The 15,880-nt window shown below is 59.5% G+C and overlaps 1 protein-coding gene across 7 annotated transcripts in view; it reads left to right on the top strand.

Moving 5' to 3' along the window:
* SBF1 (SET binding factor 1) overlaps nt 1–15,880 on the top strand; it is a 123,044-nt gene that overhangs the window by 91,133 nt on the left and 16,031 nt on the right. For all 7 annotated transcript variants that reach the window (XM_074976432.1, XM_074976439.1, XM_074976461.1 and 4 more), the window contains exons 12-23: nt 4,687–4,815; nt 4,975–5,073; nt 5,741–5,945; nt 6,960–7,072; nt 8,958–9,107; nt 9,361–9,429; nt 10,214–10,372; nt 10,573–10,832; nt 10,927–11,099; nt 11,220–11,293; nt 11,501–11,696; nt 12,087–12,214. In XM_074976432.1, the coding sequence (XP_074832533.1) occupies nt 4,687–4,815; nt 4,975–5,073; nt 5,741–5,945; nt 6,960–7,072; nt 8,958–9,107; nt 9,361–9,429; nt 10,214–10,372; nt 10,573–10,832; nt 10,927–11,099; nt 11,220–11,293; nt 11,501–11,696; nt 12,087–12,214 (1,755 nt within the window). The remainder of the gene's footprint in view (nt 1–4,686; nt 4,816–4,974; nt 5,074–5,740; nt 5,946–6,959; nt 7,073–8,957; nt 9,108–9,360; nt 9,430–10,213; nt 10,373–10,572; nt 10,833–10,926; nt 11,100–11,219; nt 11,294–11,500; nt 11,697–12,086; nt 12,215–15,880) is intronic.

Raw genomic sequence — 15,880 nt, forward strand, 5'->3', positions numbered from 1 at the left:
AGACCAGCTACTCCAAGATAGGCCCAAAAAAGCCAAGATCAGAGCACCACTGGTCATTACCTACAGCCCCCCCATTCAAACCACTGCAATGAATTATTAAAGACCTACAACCTTTACTTAATCAGGATGCCACACTCCAGAAGGCCCTGGGTGACAGGCCTGCTCTCTCATACAGACAACCTACCAACCTTTTGAGGATCCTCACCAACCACCACAGTCTGTACCCCAGGAATACCAGTCCTGGAACCTTTCCTTGCAACAAAGCCCGCTGCCAGCTTTGTCCACATATCTTTTCTGGAAATACCATCACTGAACCTAACTAGGTTATTCACAGAATCATGGGCACGTTCTCATGTTCCTCAGCTAACATCATATATGCCATCATGTGCCAACAATGCCCAGATGCTTTGTACATTGGACAGACTTCTAACTCCCTTAGACAAAGAGTTAATGGGCACAAAAGAGACATCAAATCTCTCCAGATCCACAAACCGGTTGGTCAACATTTTAATGGAATGGGGCATTGTGTTAATGACTTAAGAGTTTGCGTGTTACTGAAGAAAAATTTTCTGACCACTATTGAAAGGGAGACAGCTGAGCTGTCTTTCATATTCAAATTCAGCACATTAACACGTGGTTTGAACGGGGATGGGAACTTTGTCACTATAGGGGCTCGATTGCATACTTGGCTTAATCTAATTCTTGACCTCTTCACCCACCCCCATTCTCTGATTTGCTCACCTTGATCATTTTTTTCTGACTTGTCCTCCTTGCTTACTGTTTTTGGTTCTCTGTGCCTTAAATATTGAGTCTGTTCTGGTCTGGCTATGGTCTGAAGAAGTGGGTCTGTCCCACGAAAGCTCACCTACTTGACTGCTTTTTTTGTTTTGGTAACAGGGCTGTGTAAGGCTGTGGCATTATTGGATTTTGAGATGAACCTGCAGAACACTGTTGCAAGCACTGTTCTATGTTTGCACCAACTCTTGTGCAAAGTGGGCCAAGCGAGGTGTCTGTTGAGCACTGATGACTCACTGTTTCTGTGTAGACTGCTCTTATGCAGGGGTCACTTTTCTATTTGATGTTGTAAGTATTGGCTCTGTGCTTGTATTTAAAACGTTTGCTTCTGGGAGACCTCAACATGTGAAAGTGTCCCTAGCCAGGTCAATTAGTGCTTAACTGACAAAGGGCCCTATCAGGAACCAGTCACCGTCTGAAGAACTTGATGTGAATGTCCAGACAGCAGATGGGCAAAAGCTGATGGCCTAAGAAGGACACGGGCAGGTGGCCTGCTCATGTGACAAGCTCCATCTTGGGCATGTTTCGCATAAGGAGAACAATGGAATTCCCTCCACATGGGCAAAGGCACGAAGAGGTGCCGGGGAATTCCTCCATCTGTCTTCACTCCAGCTCATCGCTTCAGAAGTATCTTTGCTGTGAACTTGGGCCCGGAAGGATCGCTGACCCATCCTAACAAAGGGTGTGCTCCAGAGACTTACAAGATAGCAGCAGCTCCACCTGTGCTAAGAGCCTGCATCAAGGACTTTGTGATTGGTGTGTGTAATTTGATTGCTTTAACAATTTAATTCTCAACCTAGTCTGTCTTTTCTTCATTAACAAGCCTTTAGATGTAAATTCTAAAGGATGGGCCAGCGTGTTCTTTGGGGTGAGCTCTGAGGTACACACTGACCTGGGAATGGGGCTGGTCCTTTGGGACTGGAAGAACCTTTGTGGCGTTGGTGCAATTGGTTTTTGTAACCTCTCATCTGCGTAAGGAGGGGACTGGTTGTGGCACAAGGGAAGCTGGAGTGTCGGGGGAATCGCTGGCTTGACTTCTTGCTGTCCAGAGGTGCTGTGTGTGACCGGTTTGGTGCCTTCCAGGGGAGGGCGCCCAGTCTTGGGCTGTCATTAGTCCTGTTTTAAGGAATTTGCCCTGGTTTGACTCCCTCAGCGGTGCCCAGAAAAAACCTCACATGTTACAGAGGGGTTAGCAAACTTCAGCCCTGCTCTCCCATCCCATCGCTGTGCTCCAGAATATGGCATCGCACCTGGGGATGTATGCGCACTCTGACACTGCTGAACCACCTCTAGTCCTCCCCGGACTGGGGAGGTCCTACAGGAAAGGCACGGACATCGCCTCAGGCCTCACTGTAAAGTCCAGCTGGACTGAAGGCCAACCCAAGAATGTCAAGTTGTTTTCAAAACCAGCCCTGCTCAAACCTGATGCTTCCTCCCTCTTGCCCTAACCCTTTGCCAGCGCTGCCACTACCCGGGCCTTGAGGCTCGGCCTCAGCGCGGTTTCCTGCGCTTGTGAACTGTGTGTGTCACTCCCACCCGCCGGCTGCTGGGGCCTTACTGCGGTGTCCCCGTGGAGCGAGGAGCAGAGCTGATGTGACTGAAAGGCTTGGATGGTTTTCAGACCTGGCCATGCTCTCACGGCAGATCCGGGTTGGCCGTAGGGCTCCAGAAGAGGAATCCAGAGCTGCAGAAAGCATGGCTCATCACTGCGCTGAGCCTGGAGTTAACCAGCTCCTCGAGGTTTCGCAGCTGCCTCCCCTGCCCGATAGGACATTCGCCACTTCACACCACGGCAGCTTTGCTGGGCAAGGAAAGGCAGAGGGGAGCAAGCGCCTGGGGAGTTGGTATCCCAGGAGAGTGCCGAGAAGGTCTCCGTGTGGAGCGAGGACAGGCTTGGCAAGGGACAAAGCTGAGAGACACGTAGATGCTGCGGCTGGAGTTGATGCACAAGCAGGCGCTCGTGCTGGAGAACACTTGCCTACACCGGTCCTGCCCGTTCCCCCCCATACCCGACCCACGGAAACCGGCGGAGTCCAGGAGCCAGCTTTGCTCCTGGCTGTTCCACATGGTGAGGTGAGAACGAGGGCAGCCGGCCCACTCGGGGCCTGGCCGGAACTAGCGCAGCGCCTGCTGTGCGCTCGTGTGCGCCGGGCGCGTGAGCTACGTCTGCTCTGTCAGGGTCCGTAGAGCGCGTGCTGTGTGTTGTCACCCTCCACTGGTTTCACATCCGTGCTGGTGCTTTCAGCAAAGGGTGTGATCTGCTGCTTGTTCGGTGCAGGCGATGGCTGGTGAGGGGTGCCTGGTTTAGAATTCCACACAGGCCATTGGCACCGTAAACAGCGCTGTGGTAACCCCTTGCACCCCGCCTGGAAAAGCAACGTAGCATCCCTTCCCTGGCGCCCTGCGGCGACTGACGCAGCCCAGCTCCTAGGCTTGGAGGGCAGCCTGCCCCATGGCCCGGATGACGTGCTGCTGGATTGAGAAGCTGTGCGCCTGTGCCTGCCGCCCTCAGGGAGGTGCAGTCTCCCGCAGAAGGCAGGCATCGCTCGTTCGTCTCCAGGCTCCCGCTCCTCTCAGCACCCTGAACGCACGCTCCGGGCTCGCTCGGCAGGGGACTCTGCCAGGGAGAACTTGGGAACCACAGCCCGCTGGCGTCCATAGCGGTCCTGGGAGCCAAGTGTCCCCTCTCACTGAAGAAAGGGGGCTCAGCTTCTGAGGGTCCTGGAGCCAGGGACTGTTCCCGAGCGGGGCGCATCAGGGCCTTTCTGCAGTGCATCCGTCCCGGACGCCTGCCCCAGTCGTGACCTGCTGGGCAGCTGCAGACCCACAGCCAGTGCCGTGCTACTTATGGTCGGCGTGTTGGGGCTGCAGGGTGAGCTAGAAAGGGGCCCCTGTTGGTCTGCAGTCCTGCTGCCCCTCCCACGGTCGGCCTTCTTTCCCGAGCCCAGAACCGGCCCTCTGAGAGCAGCTGCTCCAGGGCAAGGCTGTTCAGGGGCAGCTGCTTGATTTCACCCTCCAGCACCTGCACCCTCGAGAGGGGCAGGGTGGCAGCTTCTCGGGGCATCCAGCTGTGAGACCACCCACATAAGGGGGCTCAGCCCATGGTACCGGCTGTCAGGCGGGCTGCGGGCAGCAGTGGTCCCACCGCGTCAGCTGAGAACCCCTTGAAAACAGTGCTGGCTCCCCAGGGGGAGAGGAACTGGGAGTTTGCTCCTTGGCTCCCAGGTTCCAGTGGGTTCCTAGTGCCTCGGGAGGGAAGTCGCGGGCTGTGCAGAGCCCAGCAGCTGTGCCAGGCACCATGGGATGCCTGCCCAGAATGCTGAGTGGTTCCTTAAAAAGCACCTCCCCCGGCTTCCCGCAGTGCGGTGGGCCTGCGCTGATCCCCGGGGCGTTCGGCCACAGTCAGCGGGGTTATTTCACCAAACTGCCCTGGCCGGAGGACCCCCGGGTGGGTCCCCTCTGGATGTAGGAGGCAGGGCCGTGCAGTTAGACGGCCTGCCATGAGCCCCTCTGCAGTCAGTGCGCTGCTGCCCAGTGCTCAGGCCCGCCACGGCCCTGCACGTGGATGGCTGCAAAGGCCCCGGAGACCTGGTGGTGGGCTGTTACCTGGGCAGCGAGGAGGGGGGCATGTCCAGGGGCCTGTTCACAGAACACGGCCTCGCCGGCAGATCAACCCTGCCTGGGGTCTGGGTGCGAAATGCCCCCGCCTAGCCAGCGGGCCGGGGGAGGGTGAACTCGTGGCCATGCACAGCACTGCCCCCCGCATGGGGCTGCTGGGCTGCGGCTCTGCTGCCCCTCCCCGCCTGGGGCCTGAGCGCACGCGCTTGCCACAGCAACAGCGCAACGCTGTGGCTGGCGGCTCGGCTCCAGGCTACGTGCTCTTCCTTGCAGGCAGCCTTCCTGGGCCAGCGGGGCCTGGTGGAGGACGACTTCCTCACCAAGGTGCTGGAGGGCATGGCCTTCGCCGGCTTCGTGACCGAGCGGGGAGCCCCCTACCGAGCAGTAGACCTGTTCGACGAGGTAAGGGGATGGGGGCAGCCCTGCATGGTCTACTTGCCCCTCAAGGGGCTGGCGTGAGGGAGCAGGCGGGGGGCAGCCGTGGCGCGAAGGAGCACAGCCAACACGGCGCCCGTGCTCCCACGCAGGAGGCAGCCCCTCACGCCTCTCCTCCGCCCTCAGCTGGTTGCCTCGGAAGTGAAGCGGATGCGGGCTGAGGAGGGCAGCAAGCAGAAGATACTGCGGCACATCAAGGAGCTGGCTGAGCAGCTCTATAAAAACGTGAGTGCTGTGGGGAGCCGGCTGGCTGTGGGGGGCAGGGCTTCCCACTGGAGGAGGGGCCCATCTCCCCACAGCTCTGCCTCGCATGCCCAGCCCCGTGCCTCAGCCCTCACCGGCTGGCCCCAGCTGGAGCCGGCACAGCCGTGGGTACGTGACCGCTCTTGGCACCAGCCTGGGGGTCCGAATTGTCAACGCACCACCTGCCACGCATCCCAGGGTGTGGTGTTCAGAGCACTTCCTCCCCCACGTGTCCCAGCGGGTCAGGACAGCCTGGCCAGCCACCCCCTCAGCTGCCTTCTGACTGCCTCCCAGCTGAGACGCTCGTCAGCACCCAACACCACTGCCCATTATGGCCCAGAGTCACTGTGGGACGTGTGAGGGTGCTGCCTTCCCGCCCAGCCTGTCCTGGCCCTCGTGTGCATGGCCCTGGCACTAGAAGCCAGAGCCAGGCAGGCTGCCCTGGGCTCTGTGGCCGGGCTTGGCCGTGGCGGCTGGGCACTCCCCATGTGCATGGCCCTGGCGCTGGAGGCACGGCCAGGCCGGAGCCAGGCAGGCTGCCCTGGGCTCTGTGGCCGGGCTTGGCCGTGGTGCCTGGGCGCTCCCTGCGTGAGGGGCACAAAGTGATGGGCTTGTGCAGGAAAGTGACGAGCAGCGCTTGGTGGCACAGGAGAACCCGTACCCCGCAGTGACCATGCACAAGGTGCAGAAGCCCACCGAAGGCTGCCACCTGCGCCTGCACCAAAGGCCTTTCCCCCGCTTGGACGAGGGCACGGTCCAGTGGATCATCGACCAGGCCACGGCCAAGCTGCAGACCGCCCCGCCCGCGGTGAAGGTGGAGAAGAAGTGCATGGTGCCCCTGGGACCCCCTATCGGTAGGTCTCACGGCTGCATGAGGGCGAAGCTTTGCCTCGGCCCGGCCAGCCTCTTGGTTCCCTGTGGCGCCGCTGGGCCGGCTTGCAAAGCCTCCCGCCAGTCTGGGGCGGAGAAGGCTCAGGGCTGTGCCAGCTGGGAGGGGTGGCCTGATGGCTCCCATGCAAGGCAGCGGTTCCCTGCAGTTGTGAGCAGGCAGCAGGGAATGGAGGGTCGGGTGCGCCCCTATTGGCAGCCCAGGCACATGGCTGCGGGGCCACAGCTTAGCCGACAGCGTGGGTGTGTGTTTGAATTAGTGAGCTGCCTGTGACTGCGGAGACCCTTTTGGGCAGGGGGAGGCGGGAGAGGGGTGAGGCCCAAATTTGGGAGTGTCTGCTCCCTCTGCCTGCCCTGCTTGGGGATCCCGTGTGGCTGAGCTCCCCTTGCAGCCCCTCAGACTGTCCAGCTTGAAAAGCCTTGACCTGGGCACCCAAAGTCAGGGTCCCTCGGTAGGGGGTGGGGTGGCGGCGGCGAGATCTGTGGAGCCAGCACTGTCTGTGGAGGTGAGCAGCTTTACCCCCTCCTGGTTTGCTGACCACCCAGCTCTGCTGCCATGGGAAACCGCTGGCTTCTGGAGCAGCGTGCTTTGTGTGCTGGAGTCGGGGTGGAGAGTCTGGGCCCCTGGTCCTGGCTGTGCCCCTGACTCGCCATGCCTCAGGGAAGCCACTGCCCTCTGTGCCTCAGCTTGTCCATCTGTGAAATGGAGCTGCTGCCTGGCACTCCGGGTATGGAAGTGCTGGCTGCAAAGCTCTGGGTGCCCGAGGGATGGAAGCACCGGAGAGGAATTCCTGCATCCCCCGTCCATGTGCCCTGGGGTCCTGCCCTTCTGGCTGCTCATCTCCATAGCCAGCCCCACACGGGTGTGAGGGGAGCACAGCCACTGCCTCCTGGAGCAGGAGAGTGAGCTGGGCTGGCTGGGGGGCAGCCTGGCCTCCCCACAGCTCCTGCCATGTACCCGCGGGGGCTTTTCACCTCAGCTGCCATCATGGAGCGCAACGGCAGCGCCCAGGCCAACAGCGCCCGCCGCCTGGAGGTGGTCAGGAACTGCATCTCCTACGTCTTCGAGAACAAGATGCTAGAAGCCAAAAAGGTGAGGGCCGGGGAGCCCAGGGCTGGGGGCGGGAGGGGGAGGATGCCCAGGGCCAGCTGCTCTGCATCCTGGCCATCCGGTCACACTGTGGCATGGAGGGGGCGTCCTGCCTGTGTCCAGCTCGCCATCTGCATAGGCTGTCCCCACCGCCTCCCTCGCCAGGCAGCCTGGCTCACCGCCACACAGCACCCGCCTGGGCTGACCTATCCGGGCTGCTGCGGCCACAGACTGTGCTGCCCTGGGATTGTGGTGGGTGGCTGGCTGTGCCCAAGGGCCTGGCCCCGCACAGGCAGGGAGAGCTCTGGGTGGCTGTCCTGCAGCAGGTTGGCGGGGTGGGTCGCTGCTGCACATGGGGCCCAGAGTGTCTCCTCTGGCTGCTGGCTGTGGTTTCCAAATCATCAGGCTTTGCAGTGGGGACTCTGTGCCCTGTGTCCTCAGTTCCCCTGAGCTGCATGGCCATGCCAGGCAGCCAGAGCTGCTGCAGGTGGGGACAGATGCCTCTCCCTAGTGCTACTGAGATCAGAGAGCACTCGGGGGTGTCCTCTCCCTGCCCCACCCCATGCCCCCTCTTGCACCCTGGAGCCCTTACCCCACGTGCCCCAACCCTCTGCCCCATTTCTGAGCCCCCTCTGTAATATTTAGAGAGGTTTCTAAGCACAGCTGAGAGAACCAATCCTGGGCAAATTGCTTAAAACCGGGCCACTTACAGCCCAGGCTGGGGTCTCCTTTCAACAAGGCAAACTAAACCAACCACAGAAGTACCTCTGCCAGCCCCACTGGCCAGCCAAAAGCCACACAAGCAAACCCATAGGTTCTCCAGCTGCTTCTAATGCCCAAACCAGTCACCTTCCTACTCAGGAGAGGGGCTGTGAAAGCCTATTTCACCAAATCCACACAGATTATTCCAGCCCCCAAAGGGACCAGCCACACCCCCAGGTCAGTAGATATTTAGATCTCACCCAAACCAGCATGCTGGGCCAGTCCTGTAGCATCTAACAGCTAAAGGTTTGTTACCAAAGAAGGAGAGAACAGGGTGAGAGAGAAGAATTGTTAGTGGTGCATTGCACACATCAGTCACAGCAGTTGCTGCATCCAGCGGTGTTACGTGCTGGTCTCTTGAATGTCTCTGAAAACAATCCTCTGCGGGAGGGATCCCCCGTCCCTCCAGGCTCAGCTCATAGCAGCAACGTTGGTGCAAACTCCTCCCATGATGGAGACAAGGGGCAGTGATCTGAGGACTGAAAAGACAAAGTGGGCACAACCTGGGTCATCTTTATGGATTTGCCAAGTGGCAAGACGCTGTCTGCTGAGCAGGTGCTCTGTGAGGACCCCCAGGACAGGTTACCTCTGCTTCCTTTGTCGGGGCATGGTAGAGCCTGGTTCGTAATTAGCCCATCTTCCTGGCAGGGAGGAGACCATACCTTAGCCCTGCGACACTTCTAATACTGCTCTAGAGCCCAGAGCTCTAACTTGGCAAACAAAGGTGGCCCAGACACACAAGCAACACAACCAGATTCACAAGATTTGGGGCAAGCTTAACACAGTGGTCCCTGAAATGGGTTGCATCTTTACCGTAAAAATTGTGACATCGCACCCTCCCACACCCTGAACCCCTGGTCCCTTCCCCTGCACCTCCACCCTCTGCACCCCATCATCTTCCGCCCTGATCCCTCTCCCACACGCCAACCTTCCCCCCAGCCCTGGACCCTCCCCGTCCACAGCATCTCTTGGTGCTTGGAGCCACTGGTGCGCAGAACAGAGCAGCCCCAGGTGTGAGCAGAAGCCTTGTGCCACACCCCGCTGCTGCCCCCCTGCCCCAGCCTTTCCTGGTCAGCAGGGCCTGGCCTGGGCACGCCAACCCATCCCTGTGTTCTCCCTCCCACAGCTGCTTCCGGCCGTGCTCAGGGCCATGAAGGGCCGAGCAGCCCGGCACTGTCTGACCCAGGAGCTGAACCTCCACGTGCAGCAGAACAGGGCCATGCTGGACCACCAGCAGTTTGACTTCGTCGTCCGCATGATGAACTGCTGTTTGCAGGTATGGCAAAGGTGACCGGCCAGCGCTGTGCGGGCGCAGTTTCACCAGGGCTGCTGCCTCTGGATTCCTTGTTTGGGTTGGGGTCAGGTGGATGGTGGTGTCTCCAGGGCTGTGGCCTGGAGGTACTCGAGGGGGTGGAAGTCTTCAGCTCTGGGGCCTGCAGGGAATGCCAGTTAACCTGTCCTGGAGCTGTAGTTCTGGGGGCATTATGGTGAATGCCCCTTTCTTGGGGGCTCCTTTTTCTCCACCCCAGGACTGCACGGCCATGGACGAGCATGGGATCGCAGCTGCACTTCTGCCACTAGTCACCGCTTTCTGCCGAGTGAGTATGCAGCAGGGCCCGGAGTCGGAGCCAGGCAGACAGGCCTTGTGTGTGCTTGGCAGTAGCTACCGACGGGTGCGGAGAGCACCATGGAGCTGGTCTCTGGGCAGGCACAGCTCCAGGAGTGGTGGAAGCTCCACTCTGGCTCCTCCCTCTGTCTGGTTGGGCCCTGAACCCGCTGGACTCCAACAGGGCCGAGAGGCCTTACCTGGAAGGGCTGCGGTGTGAGCAGAGACGGCAGCACTGCCTCTGTGGGCTTAGCTCCTCCCCACCCAGGGGAGCCATGCCGCAGTGAAAACCCCCAGCCGGCCTGTATCCGCTGGGCTGCCAGCACTTGGGCTGGGGGGCTGCGCTCTTGTGTGCAAGCTGTGGGCTCTAGGCCAGAGCCAGGGGGCTCCCACAGCTCAGAAGGCTCCTGCGAGACAGGCCTGGGCCAGCCGGGGGCTTTTCCCTCCAGTGCAGACTCACTCCCTGGAGCAGCCAGTGCCCCCTGGCTGGGGGACATGGCAGCACTGGCTGGGCCCCTCTGGCCGTGAAGGGGGTAGCGGCAGCCAGCCGCAGGTGCTCCGGAGGCAGGTTCGAGCTCAAGTCCCTCGGACCTGCAGGGGCAGAGCTCAGCGCTAGCCTGCGAAAGCCGAGCCGGTTTGCTGGGCGCCTAGGAGCTGTCAGCCGCGTCTTGCTTTGTACAGGGAGGAGCCTCGGTGTGCGGTGCCGCTGGCCGGCCGAGGGAGCTGCCTCTCCCAGCTACATCTCCTGAGACCCTCTTCTCTCCCACCCCCCCCAGAAACTGAGCCCGGGCATCACCCAGTTTGCCTACAGCTGCGTGCAGGAGCATGTCGTGTGGACCAACACCCAGTTCTGGGAGGCCATGTTCTACTGCGACGTGCAGAACCACATCCGCGCCCTGTACCTCGAGAGCAGCGAGGAGAACCACCTGGCTGAGGTGAGGGGGTGGCGGGAAGCCTGGCCCTGGCCCTGGCCCTGGCCCAGGCCCAGCCTCCTTGGGCACAGGGCTGGGGATGTGCCCTGGCTTCGGGGGTCGGGGAGCGGGCCCCAGCGGGCTCGGGTGCTTTGCAGACCCTGCGGGCTCGTGTGCAGATTCCCTGGCGGGGCGAAGGGCTGAGTCCTCCCCTGCTCCATTAGGAAGGCACAGAGGGGCCCCGGGAGGAGAAGTCTGCCCTGGAGATTGCAGCCGAGCAGCGGAGGCTCTGGCCTACCATGAGCCGGGAGAAGCAGCAGGAGCTGATCCAGAAGGAGGAGAGCACAGTCTTCAGCCAGGCCATCCACTACGCCAACCGCATGAGTTACCTGCTGCTGCCCCTCGACACCAGCAAGAACCGGCTGCTGCGCAGCTCCGGGCTGGGCGACGTGGAGAGCGTCAGCAACAGCTTCGTCACCAACAGGTAGCGGGGCTGGGGCGCTGCCTCTGCAGGGGCTGGGGCGCCGGGGTGGCGCCGGTGGGTTGCGCTCAGGCCACGCCCCCTTCTCCTGTGCTAGCATTGCCGGCAGCATGGCTGACAGCTACGACACGGAGAGCGGCTTCGAGGACGCCGAGAGCTCGGACGTGGCCAACTACGTGGTGCGCTTCATCAACCGCTTCGTGGACAAGGTGTGCACCGAGAGCGGCGTCACGAACGAGCACCTCAAGGGGCTGCACGTCATGATCCCGGGTAAGCGCCCGGCGCTGGCGGGGAAAAAGAGGGGGGCTGCGCTGGGCCCGTGTTCTCAGCCTGCTGCGGCTGGGCCGGGCGGCCCCTGCCCGGGGGTAACTCTGCCTCGCTCCTCCCCAGACATCGTGCAGATGCACATCGAGACGCTGGACGCCGTGCACCGGGAGAGCAAGAGGCTGCCTCCCATCCAGAAGGTCTGTACCGCCTGGCTGCGCCGCCGGGGTCCCTCGGCCTGCATGGGGCTCCCCTCCCAGGCAGCTCGCTCTGCTGAGTGGGGAGCGGCCCGGCCCGGCCTGGCCTGGCAGGGAGGAGCCCCCGAGGCTCCAGCAGGAGCAGAAGCCGCTCCGCAGGGCGCTGGCCTGTCCCTCCTGGCTTTCAGCCCAACCCCCTTTCCCCCACAGCCCAAGCTGCTGCGCCCCAGCCTGCTGGTGGGTGAGGAGTGTGTGATGGAAGGGCTCCGCGTGTGCCTCATGCCCGACGGGCGGGAAGAAGCTGCCGGAGGGAATACAGGGGGCCCCCCGCTGCTCCCTGCGGAAGGAGCCATCTTCCTCACCACTTACCGCATCGTTTTCAAGGGCACCCCCACCGACCCACTGGGTGAGCACCCTCCTGCGCCCCCGACTGAGGGCGGGTGGGCTGGTCCCTGCCCAGCAGATCCATCCCAGGGGTGGGAGTGTCTGGGGCCCAGCACTGCCCTGCTGCCAGCTGGCCTGGGGAGGGAGGAGTCTGCCATAGGGGGCTTCTCCTCTTTGGACAATGAGAGCCCAGTGCCAAGGGGAGCCCTGCGGGGGCTTTCCCTCACCTGGGGCCGGAGCCGGCCTAAGGAGCGACTTGCCCACATCGGTCCCCTCAGTGAGCTGTCAGGCCTCTGACCCGCCTCCCTCTCTGCCTGGGGCGGGAGGCTGATTCTGCTCTGGAGCAGCCGAGGGCAGCATGCCGCAGCCCCGCTGGTGCCTGACGTGTCCCCTGTTCTCTCCACGGCCCCAGTGGGGGAGCAGGTGGTGATCCGGTCCTTCCCCATTGCCTCACTGACCAAAGAGAAGAGGATCAGCACCCAGGGCCAGGTGGAACAGTTCGTCCAGGAGGGGCTGCAGCTGCGCTCGTGCACATTCCAGGTGAGCCAGGCCCAGCCCTGCCCCGCCCCAGGTGCACTGCGCAGGCGGCAGCTGGCCGGCGTTTGCTGCTGGGTTTCCATGGCTGGGAGCGCAGGCCTCCCCGTGCTGCTGTGCTGGGCCCCTGCCAGGAGAGGGGCCTACAGGCCGAGTGCAGCCACTGGGCCACGGGGCGCAGCTCAGAGCACACCGTGGCCTGGCTGGGCTGTTGGCCCCCCGTTGCAGGGATGGGGGTAGGATTCCCGGCCACGCTTGGGACCAGTGCTAGCCCTCGGCGCTCGCACGCCCCAGCTGCTCCAGTGACGTGCAGCATGCGCGAAGGAGCTGAGCCGGGCCCAAGCTCTTCCAGCCAGAGCGCTCGGATGAGACCCGCCCGTGCTGCAGACAGAGCAGGGCATCGCTCCATGTGCTCCGGCTGGCTCCCGTCATAAGAACGGCACACTGGGTCAGACCACAGGCCCATCAAGCCCCATATCCTGTCTTCCGACAGTGGCCGATGCTAGCTGCCCCAGAGGGAACAAACAGAACAGGGAATCCTCAAGTGATCAATTCTCTGTGGCCCATTTCCAGAGGCAAACAGAGGCCAGGGACATCCTCCGTGCCCATCCTGGCTCATAGCCACAGATGGGCCTATCCCCCTGGAATGTATCTAGTTCTTTTTTTTAAACTCTACTATAGTCTTGGTCTTCACGACATTCCCCGGCGAGGAGTTCCACAGGTTAACTGTGTGCTGTGTGAAACAATATTTCCTGTTGTTTGTTTTAAACCTGCTGTCTATTAACTTCATTTGGTGACCCCTAGATCTCGTGTTGTGAGGAGTAAATAACAATTCCTTATTTATTTTCTCCACACCAGTCATGATTTTATAGACCTCTATCATATCCCCCCACATCGTCTTTTTTCCAAGCTAAAAAGTCCCAGTCTTTTTAATCTCTCCTCATACAGCAGGTGTTCCATACCCTTAACCATTTTTTTGCTCTTTGCTCTTTTCTGAACCTTTTCTGATTCCAGTATATCTTTTTTGAGATGGGGCGACCACATTCGTCCGAGGGTTCTGAGGGAGTTGGCATATGTCGTTGACGAGCCCTTGGCCATTATCTTTGAAAAGTCGTGGAGATCGGCAGAGATCCCGGATGATTGGAAAAAAGCAAATGTAGTGCCCAGCTTTAGAAAAGGGAAGAAGGATGATCCAGGGAACTATAGGCTGGTCAGTCTTACATCAGTCCCTGGAAAAATCATGGAGGGGCTCCTCAAGGAAGTCATTTTGAGGCACTTGGAGGAGGGGAAAGTGATCAGGAATAGGCAGCGTGGATTCATGAAGGGCAAGTCATGCCTGACCAATCTGATTAGTTTCTACGGTGAGATAACTGGCTCTGTGGACAGGGGAAGATCAATGGGTGTGATTTATCTTGACTTTGGCAAAGCTTTTGTTATGGTCTCCCACAATATTCTTGTCAGCAAGTTAAAGGACTGTGGATTGGATAAATGGATGGTAAGATGGATAGCAAGCTGGCTAGAAGGTCGGGCCCAGCGGGTAGTGATCAACGGCTCGATGTCGGGATGGCGGTGGGTTTCTAGTGGAGTGCCCCAAGGTTCGGGTTCTGGGTCCTGTTCTGTTCAAGATATTTATCAGTGACCTGGATGAGGGGTTGCATTGCACCCTCAGCAAGTTTGCGGATGACACTAAGCTAGGGGGAGAAGTAGACATGCTGAAGGGTAGGGATAGGGTCCAGACTGACTTAGACAACTTGGAAGACTGGGCTGCAAGAAATCTGGTGAGGTTCAGTAAGGACAAGTGCAGAGTCCTGCACGTGGGCCAGAAGAATCCCAAGCATTGTTACAGGCTGGGGTCCAACTGGCTCTGTAGTAGTTTTGTAGAAAAGGACCTGGGAGTTGTAGTGGACGAGAAGCTGGACATGAGTTAACACTGTGCCGTTGTAGCTAAGAAGGCTAATGGCCTATTAGGTTGCATCAAGAGGAGCATTGCCATTAGATCCAGAGAAGTGATTATTCCTCTTTATTCAGCTTTGGTGAGGCTGCATCTGGAGTACTGTGTCCAGTTCTGGGCCCTGATTTATAGGAAGGATGTGGGTACACCAGAGAGGGTCCAGCAGAGGGCGACCAAAATAATTAGGGGGCTGGAGCATATGACTTATGAAGAAAGGTTGAGGGAATTGGGACTGTTTAGTCTGCAGAAGAGAAGACTGAGGGGGGACTTGATAACAGCCTTCAATTTACTGAAGGGAGGTTGCAAAGAGGCTGGAGAGAGGCTGTTCACAGCGGTCACAGAACAATGGTCTCAAGTTGTGGTTGGAAAGGTCCAGGTTGAACATTAGGAAAAACTTTTTCCCTAGGAGGGTGGTGAAGCATTGGAATGGTCTACCCAGGGAAGTAGTGGAGTCTCCATCCCGGGAGGTGTTTGTCTCACCTCGACAAAGCCCTGGCGGGACTGATCTGATGGGTTTGGTCCTGCTTAGAGCAGGGGGCTGGACTTGATGGCTTTTTTAGGTCTCTTCCAGCCCTATTGTTCTATGATTCTATGAACTGGGAGGCAGGTGGCATCCCGTCTTGCGTAGTTGCGTGGTACATCAGGTGCCAGCTTTTACCAGGGCTGTAGTGTCAGCTGAGCACAGACAAACTCATTGCCTGTAGCCAGACCAGCTCACCTGCCTGCTAATGTTCAGGATAAGCGTTGCGTGAATCTCACTCATGAGGTCTGGATCCTGCGCTATAAGGCAGTAAGGTGTGATTTCTAAGTGTGAGAGTGTCTGCCCTGGACGTGGCTCCCCAGCCCCTCGAAGGACTGTCCAGCCTTAACCGGGCCATTGTAGGAGAAGAGCTTTGCTTCTCCTCAGGTCTGAAGACGGAGCGTGTGAAGATGCTCCCAAGAAGGAGTAACCATCCTGACTGCTTGGACTCTTACAAGGGCTGGAGCACATTGTCTGTGTTGTTCTGTGCAGACCTAATTCTCGTGCGCTACATCCACCATCTGTACTGGGCTCTTGGCGAGTGATGCAGAAACCAGCCTGGAACTCTGGGGGCTTCCCAGTGAGGTCCCTGGCTCGCATACAGCTGCAGCCAGTTAGAGCGCTGAGGCTGGCGGGCTATTCTCATACTTGAGCCAGTCTTTTTCGGTGACTGCTCTGAAGGACGGTCCCATAAGGAGGCGTCAGGAGAGGGGATTTTGCAATCAATCGCTAAAAAATAATTCAGCAGGAGCTGCCGGGAGTCACCCAGGACTTCTGAAGAAACTCGCCTCTGAAGCCTCAGGAGTAACTGAGGTGTGGAACCCGGCTGCCAAGGGCTCCAGAGGTGTCACAAGACAGGCAGATGAAATTCAGTGTTCAGTGCAAAGTAATGCGCATGGGGAGAAATAATCCCAACTGTACATACAAACCTGGAGTCCGAATTCCCTGGTACCACGCGAGAGAGATCTTGGCACTAGTGTGGTGAGTTCTCAGAAAGCATCAGCTTGGTGTGCAGCAGCAGCAGCAGCAGGAAAAGAAAAAAAAAAAAAAGAGCAGTGTTAGCAAGGATTAGGAGAGGGTAGATAGACTGAAAATGTCATCACAGCACTGAGTGACTAAATCCCCAGTACCCCCTCACGTCGGGTGCTGCCCGCAGCTCTGGTCAGCCAGCTCGGAAAAGGTGTGGCGGAAGCAGCCAGGT

This window comes from Carettochelys insculpta, chromosome 1 (genome assembly GCF_033958435.1).
Source record: "Carettochelys insculpta isolate YL-2023 chromosome 1, ASM3395843v1, whole genome shotgun sequence".
Classification (NCBI taxonomy): Eukaryota; Metazoa; Chordata; order Testudines; family Carettochelyidae; genus Carettochelys; species Carettochelys insculpta.